At 38.1% G+C, this 19,583-nt stretch overlaps 1 protein-coding gene across 1 annotated transcript in view; it reads right to left on the bottom strand.

Moving 5' to 3' along the window:
• CAB39 (calcium binding protein 39) overlaps positions 1 to 19,583 on the bottom strand; it is a 99,288-nt gene that overhangs the window by 43,446 nt on the left and 36,259 nt on the right. Inside the window, exon 2 of the mRNA XM_055573715.1 lies at positions 13,512 to 13,667. Within this exon, the coding sequence (XP_055429690.1) occupies positions 13,512 to 13,625 (114 nt within the window). The 5' untranslated portion in view covers positions 13,626 to 13,667. The remainder of the gene's footprint in view (positions 1 to 13,511; positions 13,668 to 19,583) is intronic.

Here is a 19,583-nt window from a genome sequence, read left to right as displayed (position 1 = left end):
AAACACCCACACTCCCACATTACCTACAGAGTGCTTACAAAAAGGCAGAGAGGGAGAGGTTGCAAATTTCAGCCTCATCTCTCCTCATCAAATGATTTCAAATGAACAGAACTTTGGCAGATACTGAAGTAAAGAGAAAGAATCTGATGCTCTAAGGTTTTGAGCCAGAAAGCCAACATTTCTTAAGCTAGGCAATCAGGAAGAGACCAATTCTGGAACAGAGAAGATGAATTCTGAGTTGAATATGTTAAGTTTGAAGGGATGCCTCAATATGGAATCACAGTATCTTAAACGTTGAAAGAGATGTCAGAGGTCATCAAACCCGTGGTTTTTAAATGTTTTGGGGGCACTGATAACATACTTCCTAATCCTGCTGCCATCATTTCTCAAATTAAAGATCTTGTATAGAGACCCAACAGACAAATAAGGATAGGGTGAAACTGAAAAAGTCGATGAAGGTAGAAAGAGCACCGAAACCATGGCTAACTTGCGTTTTCAGAGCACCCTTTGCATGTTTGCAGAACATTTAAGTTTACAAGCAAAACAAAAATATTAATATTACTCAGCCATAAAAAAAAGAATGAAATGATGCCATCTGCAGCAACATGGATGGGCCTACAGATGATCACATTAAGTAAAGTAAGTCAGACAAAGAAAGACAAATACATGATATCACTTCAATGGGGAGCAGGAAAAAATAATATAAATGAACTTATTTACAAAACAGAAACAGACTCACAGACATAGAACACAAACTTATGGTTACCAAATGGGAAAGGAGCGGGGAGGGATAAATTAGTAGGAGTTGGGATGAACATATATACACCACTATATATAAAATGAACAAGGACCTACTGTATACCAGAGGTAGCTATATTTAAGATCTTGTAATAACCTATAAAGGAAAAGAATCTGAAAAAATATATATGAATATACACACATACACACACACACACACATACTAACTGAATCACTTTGCTATACACCTAAAATTAACATAACATTGTAAAGTAACTATACTTCAATTTTTTAATGGTTAAATAAAAACCTTTAAAAAAAGCAAAACAAACATACTTTTCCTGCACGTCACCCCTACCTCCAATTTCTAACTAAAATAAGCACCTTGTTATAATCCACCTCATCAAAAAGCATCTTATCAAGTTTCTTTCGATAAGGATGCAGCTGTCTTTCTGTGGGTCACATGGTCTTTGTCACAACTGTTCAACTCTGCCATTGCAGCAGGAAAGCAGCCATAGTCAATGTATCAACAAATGGGTATGCTGAGTTCCAATAAAACTTTATTTACAAAACCAGTACTGTGCTAACCTGGGACACAGTTTAAGGACTCACGCTCTGAAAATATCTGGTGGGTAGAAGGATAGGCCAAAGGATATATGAATCTATAGTTAATTACATTGTTGTCGTCATTCAGTCGCTCAGTTGTGTCCAATTCTTTGCAACTCCATGGACCTCCACATACCAGGCTTCCCTTGTCCTTCACTATGTCCCCAAGTTTGCTCAAACTCATGTCCATTGAGTCGGTGATGCCATCCAACCATCTCATCCTGTCACCCCCTTCTGGATACCCATCAAATCCTTTCAATTCTTCCTCAGAAATTTAGTCTCACATCTTACCTCTCCTCTTTACTCTTAAGACTTCCTTGTCATCAGAGTCCTCATACCAAGTTAATCTTCTGCCATTAAGTCCAGCAGTTCAACACTTCAAATCTCATCCCATCTATGACTGTGAAACATTACTAGTGGAATGTAGTGGGAAAGAGGCTGCTGGTTTCTTATAAAATTAAACCTGCTCTTACTGTATGAGCCAAGAACTATACTCTTGGCCATCTATTCTAGAGGAAAGAAAATTTATGTTCACACAAAATATGTTTATGAAAATATTCACAGTAGCTTTATTTGTAATAGCCCCAGCTGGAAACATTCTACTTAAACATTCACTCTATGTACACACTATGGTATATTAATGGAATGAAATACCACTCAGCAATCAAAAGGAATCAGTGATACTAATAACCACTTGCACAGATCTCTTGGGAAATTAAGCTGGGTAGGGAGAAAAAAAGCCAGTCTCAAAAGGTTACATACTATATGATTCTATTTATAAGGCATTCTTGAAATAACAAAATTATAGGTTTCAAGAACAGATCGGTGATTGCCAGCAAGGGTTATGGATAGGGGAGAGGAGATGGCTATAAAGGAATAGCAAGAGGGGGCTTGTGGTGATGGAGAATTTCTGATTCTTGGTTGTGGTAGTGGTTACACATGTGATGAAACTGCAGAGACACATACACTCAAAAATTGTAAAACTGGGAAAAGGTGAATGAAGCCTGTGGACTGTACCGATGTCAATTTCCTTGTCTTGATTTTGTATATAGTTAAGTAAGTAAGACGTTACCACTGGGGGAAGCTGAGTATAAGGTACATGGGATCTTCCTGTATACTTTTTTGCAACTTCCTGTGAATTAAAAATTATTTAAAGATTTAAAACAAAGCCGAAAAACAACAATAGATTTCTTTAGCTCCCTCAGTCTATCTTTAGGTTGTATATAAGGCCCTTTTCAATCTACCACATTCTCCTCTAATCATTCCTACAAAATCACCCTAAACTTGTCACTGTTTTCTGGCCATGCCATACTTTAAGATGTTTCACATTTTGTTCCCTTTCACTCTCAACTTGCCAAACACTTTTAAACCAGTTCAAATGTCACTGCACGCTATCTCTGTACCTGTCTCTGACAGAGGTAGTAACTGCTTTATTCTCTGGGTTCCTGCAGAATTTCATTCATACCTCCAAGTATCTCTATACTGTATTATATTATTTGACATATCTATTTCCTCTGTGTGTGTGTTAGTCACTCAGTCATGTCTGACTCTCTGTGAGCCTGTGGACTGTAGCCCGCCAGGCTCCTCTGTCCTTGGCATTCTCCAGGCAAGAAGACTACAGTGGGTACCATTCCCTTCTCCAGGGGATCTTCCTGACCCAGGGATCAAACCCAGGTCTCCTGCATTGCAGGTAGACTCTTTACCATCTGGGCTACCAGGGAAGCCCTTCTATTAGATTATAAATTCCTTAAGAACAAAGACAAAATTTGATCCATGTGCCCATCTGTCTGCCCTATATGGAAGGGCACTAAAATGTCTACGGATTCAATCAAGATGGGAATCTTTTGCAAAAGGTGACAATGGAACTGATGACAGTAATTACTTCTATTGTCATCTTTTGAAAGCAAACAACAAAATAAAAACCTGTCCTGCCAATTACTGTGAGTATGGAACTCCATAGAAGGTAACATAATCACATGGGAATTGTTATTTATAAAGTCCTCTTTTTAGAAAAAATTTTGAAGTGATCTATTAAGCAGAATTTTCCATTCTTCTGTTCACTACTGGTTTATACAATCAAGTTTATTCTAATTTACATGCAACTAATTGTTATTATTGAGAAATTCCTCAAAAAACCCAGATTTTTTTGACGAGGAGGGGGCTCATATCATTTATTATTTTGTATTATACATTTTTTGAGTTTCTTTATACCCACTCTTATGCAAAAGAATAATTTTAAACAAAAGTCCTCTAAATATTTCCAGCCTGTATTTATTGCCTCAAATATCAATTCATTCTCAAAAAGCGATTTATTAGATGACCTCATTTAAAAGAGGAAGTTCTTAAAGTAAATCAAGATAAAAGATGTGAGATGGAATCTAAAAGTAAACTGAGGAACATTGTTGGCACTAAATACTCAAATAAGACCAATTTTATTATCGAATTAATTTCTAAATTAAAAAAAATCCTATACATATATGTGTCTCTCTACTAAAGAAAATATCTGAGTATACTAAACTGAAAGATCATGGGCTAAGAAAAGCCTATTAATAACCTTCTGGTGTCAAAGATTACTCTAAACAAGTTTAGTAACCATGAGTCACTGTTAAATGGCTATGCTATGAAAAGACTACTCCCTTCCCCCCTCTTAAATATGCCAGCAAACTTAGTCCTCTCATGAAATAAGTGAATATAGCTATTCAATCCTGTGAACACATGCATTCACAGTGAAGAAGGAAACCAAGTATAAGCTGAGCAAGGCAGCTATACCTTCTTTATATAGCATGCAGTGGCAAAGAGTGTGTAAACAGTCATTATGTATACCAGATCTCTGTGGCTGTGAGCAATGAGAGAACAAATTCCATTCCACCCAACTCCCATGCTCCAGTTACCTAAAAATAAAGATGGTAAGATAAACCACTTTTTTCTAAAGGTATAAGGAAAGTAGTTTTCAAATTCTCTTTAAAAGGTATGACCCAGTTCCTAAGGGAGTAATCTATTTCTATTACAGACAATTCTTAATATGGCAACTGTGTACCATACAGTATAAGGAAAAATATCAACATACTATAAAAAAAGAAACATTCAAATGTTATATTTATCATTTTGTTTATAAGATCACAAGAAATGAATGAGAAAATGCCCATGGATATCAAGAACAAAGGAGATAAAGACAAAATTTTACCACAGGTTTAGCAGAGCTAGGAGTGAATACCACCTCTGATTCTACTATAATGAATGTCCTTGGAAACAAGCTTTCTTCACATGGATCATGAGAATAATAACTATTTTACCTCTAAATAAGATGGGGGCCTATTTTCTACAAAGGCACCTTGCAAAGTAACGGTGTTGTATCAATGTAAGGATGTGTCAATCATACAAAGCTTGAATTCATTCTACAAGACCTAAGTGATCACCTAACCCACACCAACACAAACCCTGAGACAGGAAACCTGCTATTTCCTGTGGAAGCTAACTTCCACTTATTTTCCCGAATATCGAGATGAAACTGGACTCCCTGTTTTATCTCCACTCACAGTTCTTAAGTCTATCTTCTGTCAGTCTAGAAGCTTCTCTAACATAAAATGATCCCCTAAAAACATTTTACTAACAGCACTAGGACTCAAATTTGATTCTCTCTCTACATCTCCAGTTCCTTCAACTGTTTCTCATGGCAGGACTCTGAATTTCGGTGCTAACCTGGTCACTCCCCTCTCAACACTCGAGCTTCTCCACAAACTCTGTATGGACTTGTCTACACAGAGCAGAAGATGGTCACTCTGAGGCTGCTGTTTCTCTACTATTGCAACCTAGGCTTTTAACAGTCTCTCTGGATGCTTTATTACATGGTCTATTCCTTCTTAGGGTAAACATCTATGGTTCTAAGTTACCTATACCTCAGCTGCTACATGGAGAGTCCTTTTCCCTTCTAATTGAGTTACAGTTAACATACAACAAAACACACATATTTAAAGTGTCCATATTTATACAGTCCATGGAATTCTCTAGGCCAGAATACTGGAGTGGGTAGCCTTTCCCTTCTCCAGCGGATCTTCCCAACCCAGGGATTGAACCTAGGTCTCCTGCATTGCAGGCAGAATCTTTGCCAGCTGAGCCACAAGGGAAGCCCTATTTAAAGTGTACAAGCTGATAACTCTGGACTTAGGTCCACAGCTCTAAGACAAGTGAACCTATCCATGACTACCATGATCCTGCTATAATCCCCTCATTCCACCAACCCCACTCTAACCTGCCCACCACTCATCTACCTTCTGTCACTGCAGCTATTCACGGTTCTGTAATATAAACAAAATCATACATTATGTATTCTTTATAGCCTGGCTTCCTTCACTTAACACATTATTTTGAGATTCACTCACGTTGCTGTATACAGCAAGAGTTTGTTCCTTTTTATTGCTGACTAATATTCCATTCTATGGACGTGTCATACTGGTTTATTCACGTACTTGGGCTACTTCCTGTTTTGGACCCTTCCAAATACAGTTGCAATCAACATTTATGTTCAGTCTTTGTATGGACATATGCTTCTCGCTCTCTTGGGTAAATACTTGGGAGTGAAATGGCTAGATGTAAGTTCAGCTTTTCCAGAAACTGACGAACTGTTTTCCAAAGTAGCTATATTATCTTACATTCCTACCAGCAGTTTTAACTGCTCACCACAACCACTAACATTTGATATAGCTGGTATTTTCAATACCTGCCATCGTGATAGGTGTGTAGTGGTTATCTCATCATAGCTTTACTTTGCAATTTCCTATGATGAACATCTTTGCAAGTGTTTATCTGAAATCTGTATTTTACCTTTTATTTTTATTTTTTAATTTAAATTTATTTATTTTAATTGGAGGCTAATTACTTCACAATATTGTATTAGTATCTGAAATCTGTGTATCATCTTTGGTGAAGTGTATATGGAATCCATTTTTTTTAATTGTTTTCTTATAAAGTTCTAAGAGTTCTTTAAGTATTCTTGATGCAATCTTTCATCAAATATATGCTTTGCAAAGATTTTCTCAGTCTGTGGTTTGTCTTTTCATTCTTTTAACAGTGTCTTTAGAAGACTTGAAGGTTCTAGTGCTGATGAATTCCTATTTATTATTTTTTTCTTTTATAGAGTATGCTTCTGGTATCACATCTAAGAATTCTTTGCCTATCCCAAGGTTATGAAGATTTTTCTCCTGTTTCCCAGGTGCTTTAAAATTTTAGGTTTTACATTCAGTTGTGTGATCCGTTTTGAATTAATTTTTGCATATGACATGAGGCATGCGTCCAACATATTTTTTGTACATGTGGCTATTAGGTTGTTTCAGCACCAATTATTAAAACTACTATCCTTGCTCCACTGAACTGCATTTTCATCTTTGGCAAAAAATTTCCATACACATGTAGGTTTTATTTCTGGATTCTCTCTTCTGTCCCACTGATCTATTGGTATGCCTAACAGACTTCTTTTATCAATCACTTGAGATTGGGGAATCAAAATCTCCAATTTTAATTGTGGATTTAATTGTTTCACTTCATAGTTTTATTGGTTTTTGCTTTGTTTTAAAGCTGTTATTAGGTGCATAAACATTTAAGGTTGAAATGTCCCTTGGATTAACTGACCCCTATTTTATCATGAAATATCTATCCCTGATACTATTTTCTCTGAAATCTATTTTTGTCTGATATTAATAAAGCTATTTCAGTTTTCTTTTGACAAGTGTTAACATGGTATATCTTTCTCCATCCTTTTACTTGTCTTCAAAGTGCATTTCTCGTAGGCACATACAGTTAGGACTTTTCTTCTTTTTAAAAACTGAAGTAAGTTAATTTGTAATAGTATGCTAGTTTCAGGTGTACAGCAAAGTGATTTCAATTATATAGGGAAGTGATTTCAGTTACATATGTAACATTCTTTTTTCGGTTATTACAAGATACTGAATACAGTTTCCTGTGCTGTACAGCAGGTCTTTGTTGTTTACCTTTTATATATATGGTAATGTGTATGTTAATCCCAAACTCCCCATTTATCCCTGCTATACTTTCTGGACATCACAAGTTTGTTTTCTATGTCTGTGAGTCTACTCCTATTTCGTAAATTAGTTCATTTATATAATTTTTTAAAAATTCCACATAGAAGTGATGTCATATGGTATTTGTCTTTCTCTTTCTGACATACTTCCCTTAATATGATAATCTCTAAATTTATTCAGTTAGGACTTTCATATCCAACCTGACAAGCACTGCCTTTTAACTGGAATATTCAGACATTTATATTAAATGTGAGTATTGATACAGTACATTTGAGTCTAATCTCTTGGTATTTGTTTTCCATTTGTTCTACCCATTCTATAATGCTGTTCTTTCCTCTTTTTCTGCCTTCTTTTGGTTTAATCAAATACTTTTAGTGATTATATTTTATTTTCTCCTTTGGTATCCCATCTGCTTTTTCAGACCCTTATACAGAGCGATACTTGTATCTGTGCTGCACTTTATCAGTTACAATCATATCCTTCCTCCTGCCCCCCTTCTCCCAGCTAATTAACCCTTCTGTGGTGCCTGATTTAGTCACCTACAGAGTCTTCTATTCTTCTCCAATTTCTGTCATTCACAAGCTCTGTTGATTAAGCCCTTCCTCAGTGATAATAAATGTTATCAAAAGTTTAGAGTTGGGGACAGTATCCTGCAACAGGTCACCAAAAACCTGCCGAGGTGCTTGCTGCTAAGTCGCTTCAGTCGTGTCCGACTCTGTGCAACCCCATAGACGGCAGCCCACCAGGCTCCCCCATCCCTGGGATTCTCCAGGCAAGAACACTGGATTGGGTTGCCATTTCCTTCTCCAATGCATGAAAGTGAAAAGTGAAAATGAAGTCGCTCAGTCGTGTCCGACTCTTAGCGACCCCATGGACTGCAGCCCACCAGGCCTAGGTGCTTGGTTATCCATTAATTAGATCCACTGGGTATAATTATTCATCCAATCATGAAAAGTGTCCACTGGGCATCCTGAACTACACAGGAAGATAATAAACACAAAACAATATGGAAGATACTAGGACTAACAGGGTAGACCTCTTGAGAAGGGTCATTTATCTATCTGTGTGGGTGGCAGTACTGTAAGGAATGTGATACTTGGCCACCTCATAAAATTCAGAAGATACCTGGTTGGGATACTCTCTTACTGGTCATAAACTCAACATACAAATTATTACAACATCCTCAGTAATACATGTTTTATCCTATTCAGTAGACACTAAGAGTTTAGAAGAGATACAAGCTGACAGTGTCTCATGTTAACTCTGAATTTCATTTTCAATAAATAAAAAATAATTATGGTGCTGTCTTTGGAAGGCTTATGTTCTAACAGAGGGAAGAACTAATTAAAAAAAATCATTAAGTATATTAAAGATGTTAAGTGATACACAGAAAACAGCAAGATCGGGTAAACAGGAATGCCCAGGACTAGGTGGCACTTTAAATAGAGGGTTGGGTGAAAGCAATATTTGAGCAAAGACTTGAAGGCAACAATGGGACAAATCAAGCAGAGAGTTGGGGGAAGAACATTCCAGGCAAAGAGAACAGCCCAATGCAAAAGCCTCGAGGCAGGGGTGGACTGGAATGCATGAGGAAAAGCAAGCCAACGTTGGCCGGAGTACTAGGAGAAGGGACGGGCCTGACTGACCAGGGCAAGGATGGGCATTTATTTTTAGGTAAAAACACCAAACAGAAAATATTTTAAGCTTTACAGGCCACACAGAGTCTCTGTTGCATAGTTTTCTTTGCTTTTAAAACCAATCCTTTAGAAATGTAAAAATCATTCTTATCTCATGAGCCTTACAAAAACGGGCCTAGGCAGGATTTGACCTGTAGAACTTAGTTCAGCTCCTGTAAGGATTTTGACTTTTACTCTAAGGGAAATATTATTTGATGCATGTTTTGAAAGAATCATTATGGTTGTGGGGGACCAGTTAGAAGAACACTGCAGCAATGCAGAGCAAACCTAACAATAGCTTAGGCCAGAGTGGGAACCAGGAAAATGGGGTGAAGGGGTCATTAGATTCTGGCTTTTTAACACTCCCCACCCCAATAAAGTGGATGAATTTGCTCATGAATTGGATCTGGGAAGTATGAAAGGAGTCATGGATGACTCAAATCTTTTGACCTGAACAACTAGAAGGATGGTGTCTCACTAATCATGATCGAGAAGACTGAGAGTGGAAGTATGAAATGTGTGCTTTCCTTCAAAACAAAGTAGAATTCATATTCCTTAAATTCCAGCACTTTACAGCTCTTTATTCTTCCAGAACTTCATAATCATTTTTTGTCAAGATACAAAAAGATCCTGCTGTGATGTGAATGGAATAGCTTTAAGCTTAAGAACTGATTTGATAAGATATCTTAACTATATTGTCCAATGACATGGACAGGTTCTGCACACCTCCTGATAAAGTATTCCCAGATCCCTATTTATTTGTTGTTACTACAAATAAAATACTTCCTAAAAAATTATAATTTCTAGATCATTTTGATTGATATTTAGGGAAGCTATGGATTTTTTATTTAGCTGCCCTAGTGAACGCTCACATTCACATTGATTCCTCTGTGTTTTGTAAAGATACACAAATATGTCAACACTGTAATTTCCCTTCTTTATTTGAAATAGATGTATTTTTAATTTCTACACCGTTTCTTTATGTATTGCCTAGAATTTCCAGAACAATGCTAGATAACAAATCATACAAAGCATCCTAATCTTCAAGTTTTCAGTTTTAAATATGATATCAAAGTCGTTTTTCATGGTGTTTAATTTAGTGGTAATATTTTATCTTTCCATTGTTTTCAGGTCTCATTTCCCTTTTTACCATTTGTATTAGCGACGTCTCCTGAATCTTGACAAGAAAGTGAAACCACAAAGTTCAGGGTCTTCCTCTCTATTAATAATCTATTCCAGAATAAGTAATTTGTATGAAGTGATCTTCAGAGTTGTCCCCTTTCTTTGAAACAAAACTTATTTTTCAAAAGTTCAACTAATTCTCTTTGCTTTGTTTATCCTAATAGCAGGAGGTCTATTTTTGCTTAGGTTTAGAGCAGGAATTCTCAACCTCTGTGTTACTGAAAAAGGTTCCCTGAGACCCTTTCAAGGGGTCAATGAGGTCAAAACTGTTTTCATATCAATGTAAATACATAATTTGCATTTTTCCAATGCTGCCATTTTCACTGATGGTGTTGACCTCTTGCCCGAGTTACAAAAGCTATCATTGTAGTTTTTTCATCCTCACGCACTCAGTTTAGAAAACTGTTTCACTTAAGAGTAGTATGAGGAAGCAGAAAAATAATTCATTAAATTTTGACCTCTGAGTATACGCAAGTGGGAACATTTGATGTGATTGGCTTAAAGCTCAACATTCAGAAAACTAAGATCATGGCACCCAGTCCCATCACTTCATGGCAAATAGATGGGGAAACAGTGGAAACAGTGTCAGACTTTATTTTTGGGGGCTCTAAAATCACTGCACATGGGAATTGCAGCCATGAAATTAAAAGATGCTTACTCCTTGGAAGGAAAGTTATGACCAACCTAGATAGCATATTAAAAAGCAGAGGCATTACTTTCCCAACAAAGGTCCTTCTAGTCAAAGCTATGGTTTTTCCAAAAGTCATGTACAGATGCGAGAGTTGGACTGTGAAGAAAGCTGAGTGCCGAAGAATTGATGCTTTTGAACTGTGGTGTTGGAGAAGACTCTTGAGAGGCCCTTGGACTGCAAGATCCAACTAGTCCATCCTAAAGGAGATCAGTCACTGATGTTGAAGCTGAAACTCCAGTACTCTGGACACCTGATGCGAAGAGCTGACTCATTTGAAAAGACCCTGATGCTGGGAAAGACTGAGGGCAGGAGGAGAAAGGGATGACAGAGGATGAGATGGCTGGATGGCATCACCAACTCAATGGACATGAGTTTGGGTAGGCTCCAGGAGTTGGTGAGGGACAGGGAGACCTGGCATGCTGCAGTTCATGCAGTCACAAGGAGTTGGACATGACTGAGAGGCTGAACTGAACTGAATGGGAAGTACACACAAAGCACCTTCTGCCCCTTCCAGAAGTATGGCTGCTTGTCTTGAAGAAAGTATTTGTATGATAATGCTTGGGCTATGAGCTAAACAGTTTTCTTCATGCAATATCACTTTTCCTTGAAAGAAAAACTGACAAATTATTCAGGCTTGTATCCTTGGCAGATATTTTTTCAAAAAAAAACAAAGTGAACCTGTCACCTTAAGAAAAACAACCAACAAATAGTATTTGTTGCCAAACTTGAATTTTGAAACTTGAATACAACACGAGGAAGTTTGACCACTTTCCAAAAGTTTTATTTTTCTGAGATCACAGTAGTGTAATTTTAAAGTGTGAATTTTTGATACTGAATAATGTGTCAACATTTGGAAGATATAAGTCAATGATCCAATGCTTTCTAAATGACCAATGCCTGTAACAAAGTTATGTATGGATAAAGGACCTCTTCAAAGTAGGGAGTATGAGAAGTTCATTTATACATTTTGAGTCTATTACAACCAAGAAACTATCAACTGGTGAATATTGGTGTGGTATCAGAAACTTCAAAAATCTGAAAGGCTATTAAAATACTCCTCTTTCCCAATTATGCATCTGTATGAGGCCAGATTTTCTTTATATATTTCAACCAAAATAACATAAGAGCCATTTTTAAAAGAAGTTAACTTCATCATATTATTAACAGTTACCTACATATCTTACTAAGGTATACAAGAAATTGTCTACAGACTTTCTATGGAAGATCTAAAGAAAAGCTGAATTATACCAAACTTCACTAATTGCACACTGCTTCCAATGACAGGAAGTTATATAACTAAATAGCCTATAATTACAAATCTTAATCCCATGACTGTGATATTCTTTTCTTTATAAGAATACAGGTAAACCACAGAATCTCAAACTTAAAAAGATGGTAGAAATGATGCAATTTAACTGTCAACTCAAAAGAGAAAACAACTTCCTAAAATAAAAGATACGATGGAAAATGTTCCACTCAAGCACTCATCCAATGAATCATCAGGCGTTCAGCCCATGGGGAGACAGGTACCATGGAGGACAAAGGTGGGCCAGAAATGACATATGGGTCAAAGAGCTCAAAGTCTAGACAGTAAGACAAAAATATGATGCAAATAAAACCATGTTGAAGATAGCAGCAGTCCGACTATTTCCAAAGGAGGTGGCCAAATGGTGGCTATTTGATTTAGTAGGTAAGGATAAGGTCAGGAGAGGGAGTATTCTGGAAAGCCATTTGGGAAAATCAGATGAAGAGGTTGGTTCTGAAAAACAAATGAGGGCTAAGGGAAACTGGTGTGGGGGCAGTGAAACAAGACAAAGACAGTACAGCTGGCTGACTGCTATTAACTGCTTTCCATAAACAGAGAGAAGCTGAGATTGGTTGAGCACGCAGAATAAGGAAGAAAGGGGTTAAAATTCACCGAGAGCCGTACAGGCCAGGTCACAAAGGGTCTCATGTACTATGCGAGAAGGCTGAACTGAAGGGTTAAAGGAGGGGAGATATTTCAGAAAGAGCCCTAAGGAGACTACTGCTACGGTCCACAAGGTCGTGAGAATTTTTGTCAAGTAGGAATGGAAGTCGGGATCAATTCCTAAACCTCTCAGGAAGCAGTAGAGGTTCATGCTATTTCTTGAAAGTTGATGCTTCTTGGGGGGGAGGGGGTGGTGGACAAACTGGGATGAAAGTCACGTTTTAGACTGTGATGACTGGGTAGAAGATACTTGTCAGGGATACAGGAAACACAAAATCAGGAGAGGTTTCTCCCATGGCAGACTACCAGTGGAACCATTGATTTTAGAAATCAGATAAACCACATCAACAATAAAAACCCCAAAAGTCAAAATAAAATTGGAAACCTCAAATGAAAAACTTGAGAAAAAAGTTAGATATGTGTTAGATGGCAGAACAGGAGAAAACATGTGGAATTTAAATAGCACCAGCAAGCGCTCCTTAGTCGGACTATATTTTAAAAACCTTAAATAAACACAAACTGAATTTACTGTTTTTTAGAAATCACCTCATAATTTGTCTTATGTGTGCTCCTAATCCAAAGATTAAAAATATACAATAAAGCCAAATACATACCTTTTCTGCCTTTTTGTCGGAAATGTCTTGCTTCTCCAGCACAGCCATGCTCTCCTTCAGGTTCTTCACGATGTCTGCAGGGGACTTGTGAGACTTCCCGAATGGGAACGGCATGGCGGCAGCGACCAGCGCCTCACTGCGCTCCGCCTGCTCTACCTGCGGACACAGCACAAGGTACCAGTGAGGAAAAGGGAGGCAGACAGAAGACGTGCTTTCTAAACCCTCATCTGAGAAGAGAGCCAGGCTTGAGCAAGTTACTTCACATCAGTTTCAAAATCAGTCCTAGGAAATCCACAAATACATGAGAAATGACCATAGAATTATAGAGCACTTTGTACTTTTCAAAACACCTTTTTAATCCCCTGCTCTCCTAACCCCCATCTGAAGAGGAACATGATGGTGCCGATGCTGGTGGCCTGCTAGTGCTGCCAGGGCCCCTCCTGAGCAACGGAATTCGTCATCTATGGCATCTTTTCAAACAATTCTCCAAGGACATTATATTACTTCCATTTACAGGTAAAGCTGAATGACTTAAAGAAACTGGCTCAAGGTACTAAAGGGTAAAACCAGCTCAGGCTCGGGTTGATCCAAAGTGTCCTTAATCACCACACTATACCTCCAGTTAATAGACACCTCTATCTTACAGTTGAGGAAACTGAGGTAAAAAGTTAGTAAGGGGATTAGCCAGAAAACAGTGGCAACAGGCCCACTCTCTAGGTCTCACCAGATGCACTTTTTCCAGGTTCATGCTGCTTGTTGCTAAGCGTCCCGCAGGCACACCCATCCTCCTCCTCCTCAGTCAGGCCCAAGGGCTCAGGGCTGGAGGAACCTTGGAGAGAGCCTTGGGCACATCTCCCCATCAGATCTGCAAATTCTTTAAGTGATGGTTTCAAGGTGTACTTTTTCTGCCTGGATATGGCTATTCTCTATGAAGGAACTCACTCGATAAATTCTGGGGACAATGAACTTCTGGAAGTTCTTCGTTTTTTGTCGGAAGCAGAAGACAATGTTTCAATTACATCAGGCAAAAGGGGGCTATCAACTATTCAAAGAAGTCACCATGAATAAACACAGTTAACAAGATAAACGATGGAAAGAACGGGAACATGTCAGAAGTTACAATTTCTCTCACTAAATAAACTAAAAGAAGTTATACCCACCCTCGCTAAACAACCTCATATAAGATACCAACAGATTAACACTTTTGAGAAGAACCTTAAAGATCACTTAGTTCAGTGACTTTCAACCTGGGAGTTCCAAACTCCTATAGTTAACTGCCCCTGGCACCCACTGCCAGGGTGGAGGTAGGTCTCAGATACCCCAACCCTACTCTCTATTTTTTCTGATCAACATAAAATCTCTCTGCACAGCATCATAACACTTCCTTTGACCTTCACCTAAGACTTCACTGAAGAAAGTGTTGGAATGTTTCTTCTCTAAAGTTTGAGATACAAAGAGCTGCATGTCTGTTTACAAATAAACATTTAGGGGTAAATGACTTCTAACAAGAAGCCGACAAGCCATGAACAGGTATGTTACTTCTTGACATGGTTTGATATGATCTGTTTTGATCAATCTCTATACCCGAATCAATCACCTACACAGTTCACCTCTGTCAGCTTGTAAATCTTTTGATCACATTAAAACCACATCTTCTTTAATCAAAGAGAAATGCCCTCAAACACAGGTTCTCAAAATTCAAAGATGCATAAATTTACTTCTAAATATCTTTTCTACAACAAGAAGTTTGGATCAACTACAGGTGAGTTACCCCAGGTGGTGGTTACATTTTCTCTTTGATTACCTGGCAAGATGGGACCCAAATTCTGGATCATTCCTTTCCATTACTTTTTTCTTTTATTTATTTTGAAGAAGGGTAGAGGGCAATGCAGACTGCTTCTCTGTAAACAGTGAATTCACACTCACAATAAATCCTATGAATATATAATCTCCCTATTTGTATTCCACAAATAATAGCAGCGATAAAACAAGTCTATGCTGGGTAAAGCCTGGGAATGTTTAATGGCGATTTTGCAGGAAATATTAGGGTGCTATGCAACAGAGATTATTTTCAGCTCTGGCTCAGTGGTGGAAGAAGTGCCTTTCCAGCTACTACACGTGAAATACTGGTCACAGAAGAAAAAACACAGCTGCCGAAGAGAATACATATACAAATTGCTTTTGTGAGGGAAAGGGGAAGCATGCCACAATCATTTCTCTTAATTAATACACCAGGCAGACAAGAGTCTGCCGAACATATAAACTAATAAACCATACTTAGAGGAATACAGTCAGTAACAAGTGATGGACATTTCTCAGCAAGCTCTAATCCAGTCCCAGTGCCGAAGGTCTTCAGGACATGCTTGTGTTTTCTCTCTGCCCTCCCTCCCCATCTCTCATACACACACTTTAAATATTCTTTTATTATTTTAAAAAGTTAAGTATAATTATTAAGTAAAAGAATAAATAAGAACTATTTAAATAACATTACAAAATGTATAAATAAAAACTTTATCACATAGTTCTTATTTTAAAGCCTAAGTGCAATAATAAAAATCCTTTTATTTCTTTCATTTACACCCTCAAATTCACCAATTCTTATTTAATACAACCAAGATTTGGGGGATCAAAAATAAGGAAATAGTATCCCTTAAAACTTCTGCATCAGAACTTCTTATGGCTAAATTTGCTTTGTATTAAGCTTAATTATCCTTATACTACTGTATGTCACTTGTGATACAACTTTTTAAACAATTAATTGAAAATGTAGAGAAGTTTAAAATTTGTGAATGGCTTCTAAGTCATGACTGAGCAGGCAGACAATACATGTGCCTAGAACACTGCTAAAAGGCTAAGAGAAATACTTCAAGAAATAAAAAGTCTTATAAACACGTTAGCTTAACATGCATAGAATTACTAAGTACATATTTATTGTTACTGACTTTACAATGAGTAAAGAAAATAAAAGCAGCTATTGAGGCATGTTGTAAGTAACATGGTGAAATTATGGATTTGTCATGGAAGTATTAATATGTTCATTAAAGATGTGGAGAAAGATTCCAAAACAATTGATCAAAAGAGGCTGTACCTCTAGAGAGCAGGAAAAGTGTGGAGGATTGTTATTTTTCTTACAAACCCTTTCTGTAACTATTTGCCTCCTTCAATTTGACATGTATAATTCTGGTAAACACAAAACTGAATTTAAAGAAATCAATGGATATATAAAACTATCCTTAATACATAAAAAGTACTATTAATAAAACATTTCCATGGAAGGCTGAATGACAGAAAAGTAAGGCTGCCAATCTACTAACCTTACTAATCCACCAAGTCAGACAGAACCAGCAGACTTTGACCATGATCTGTATGTAAGAAAACTAAAGTTTCTAAAATATGTAATAAAACACACACATGCGTGCACACACACACACACACACACAGCTAAAAGAAATACAGACGACTAAACTAGATTTTATAAATCACTTAAATTCATTTTTGCAATAAGAATATCTGAAATCTACCTGAAGATTTGGAACCAAATACAAACTGAGTTTGAGTCGAGCGTGAGGTTTCAGTTTGCTTGTGCGTCTGTGGTGTATGTGTATGCACTGTTAGCTCAGTTGTGTCTGACTCTGCAACCCTGTGGACTTTAGCCCTCCAAGCTCCTCTGTCTGTGGGATTCTCAAAGCAGAAATACTGGAGTGGGTTGCCAGTTCCTTCTCCAGGGGATCTTTCCAACCCAGGGATCGAACCCAGGTCCCCCACACTGCAGGCAGATTCTTTACCATCTAAGCCACCAGGGAAGTCCAGTACTTACAAGCAACAGAGGTTAATCCCTTCACAGAACAACTCATGACCTTCCAACAATGCCCAAATGATAGCAAATGCAGCACTGAGAATCAACTCTCCAGCCCACTCTGCTTCCTCCCAGGAATGGAGATGGTGCTTTCAAAGGGGCCTGGTCTACCATCAAGCCGAACTATTCACAGTCTTCTGTGTCCATGAAGGATGTGAAACACCCAGGCACATGTCTCCAAGAGTATGGAGATGCCCAAGCTGGAAGTATTGCAGTAGCAATGGTTAAAGGGCTTTCCTTTGTGGCTCAGCTGGTAAAGAATATGCCCGCAATGCAGGAGACCCGGATTTGATCCCTGGGTTGGAAAGATCCCCTGGAGAAGAGGACGGCTACCCACTCCAGTATTCTGGCCTGGAGAATTCCTGGAAAGTATAGTCCATAGGGTCACAGAGTCAGACACAACTGAACGACTTTTACTTCACTTCACTTCTAGATGGTTATAAGACATCCCTCACCTGCCTTGCTCTCACTTCCCCCTTTCTTCCTTTACCATAAGGATTTGAGAGAATTCTAGGGAACAATAACAGCAAGAGTTCCCTGAGTAAGGCCCTTCAATAACTTTTCATTGCCTTTTTGGTAAAATCCAAACTGTCTACCATGGCTTTACCCATCTCCAGTTCACACAGCCCTCTAGCCTCTAATTACGGGAGTCTAGCCACACTGAGGTCCTTTTGGTTCCCTAAATATGCCAACTACCTCTAAGCCAGAGTAACACACTTGAAAATATGGTAAAAAAAACTTTAAAATCTAGATGGATTTATGTGTTTTCACTGTTTCTCAACTATTGCATATGTTCAAAGTTTTTCTTAAACTATGTTTTGCCTAAGCTATGTTTTAGACATAACTGGAGTTCATGAAGGAAATGGACAAAAATGTATACTGTAGTTGAAAAAATTCATTTAGTTTTTAAATACTCTTTTCCCTGTCTCTTCAAAAAAAAAAACCTGGTTCATAATAAATCTCAACAGGATTCCTTGGGCTGAGTCAAAATTACTAATGCCACTGGGAGAAAGCCAGCCACTGCCAGCATTAGAGGGCGTGGAGACCCATCTCTGCGTCTCTCAAACTGAGGGTAAGCTTGTTTCTGATGGTAAATTAGTGGGACATGCCCAAATCCCAAAGATGACTCAGAGGGGAAATTTAACATGAAAACTGGGAGGACAGGGGTGGGGAATAATTTAGTATGCCTTTATACTAAAATTAATATTTATAAAATAACACGCCAAATCTGCAAGAAAGGAATTTGCACAAACATTTAGCACTTCACACCTCTTAGCTTTCACACATTTGTTTTCCTGTCTTTCCAAAAGCCCTTTCTTTCCGCCTTTAATTCAATGACTCGTATTTATTCCAACGCTGACATCCTTCAAGGCTTTATCTTGGCTGTCTTCTTACCCTGTATTCTCTGAGTGATCTCATCTACCCACCTGAAGTCCATCTCCAGCTCCAACCCATCAGCCTACATTTCTAACTGTTGTTCGCTACAGACACCCTTCAGGCACCTCAAATCTCACCCCCAAGTTCTTCTTATTCTTCTAAATTCCCCTTCACAGTGAATGGATCCACTATTCACCCAATCACAAAACTTTGGTTGTCAGAGCAGACTCTTTCCATTTGTTAACTCTTTCATATAATCAGGAAGTTATTAAAGTTCACAACTTCAGTAAATTCAATTTTCTAAATCTCTCTACCCCTACGGACACCAAGTGGAGACTCTTTACTACTCTCCACGAAGGGTTGTAGTCATTAAAGGGGCCAATATCACCCCTAGGAGATGTCCTGGAAAGTTTGGTTGTCAGGATGACCGGGACACTTACTGACCCACTGAAATCACTTTAAAAAGAAGGAGGAGATCGCTTTTTGTGCCACTGTTCACAAAAGCATAGCCCTCGGCCAGCTTCTATATCCGTGAGGTAGGGAGAAGAGGGCTAGACTGGGAGTCAGAATAAATGAAGTCTGAACCTATGTTTACCACTGAGAGTTAAAACGTCTAGCTTTAAAAAACCATGCTGTTAAAAGTGCTGCACTCGATATGCCAGCAAATTTGGAAAATTCAGCAGTGGCCACAGGACTGGGAAAGGTCAGTTTTGGTTCCAATCCCAAAGAAAGGCAATGCCAAAGAATGTGCAAACTACTGCACAATTACACTCATTTTACACACTAGCAAAGCAATGATCAAAATTCTCCAAGCTAGGCTTCAACAGCATGTGAACCAA

The sequence above is a fragment of the Bubalus kerabau genome, chromosome 3 (genome assembly GCF_029407905.1).
Source record: "Bubalus kerabau isolate K-KA32 ecotype Philippines breed swamp buffalo chromosome 3, PCC_UOA_SB_1v2, whole genome shotgun sequence".
Lineage (NCBI taxonomy): Eukaryota > Metazoa > Chordata > Mammalia > Artiodactyla > Bovidae > Bubalus > Bubalus kerabau.
Note: the sequence above shows the minus strand (reverse complement) of the source record. Positions and strands in the feature narration are given on the sequence as shown.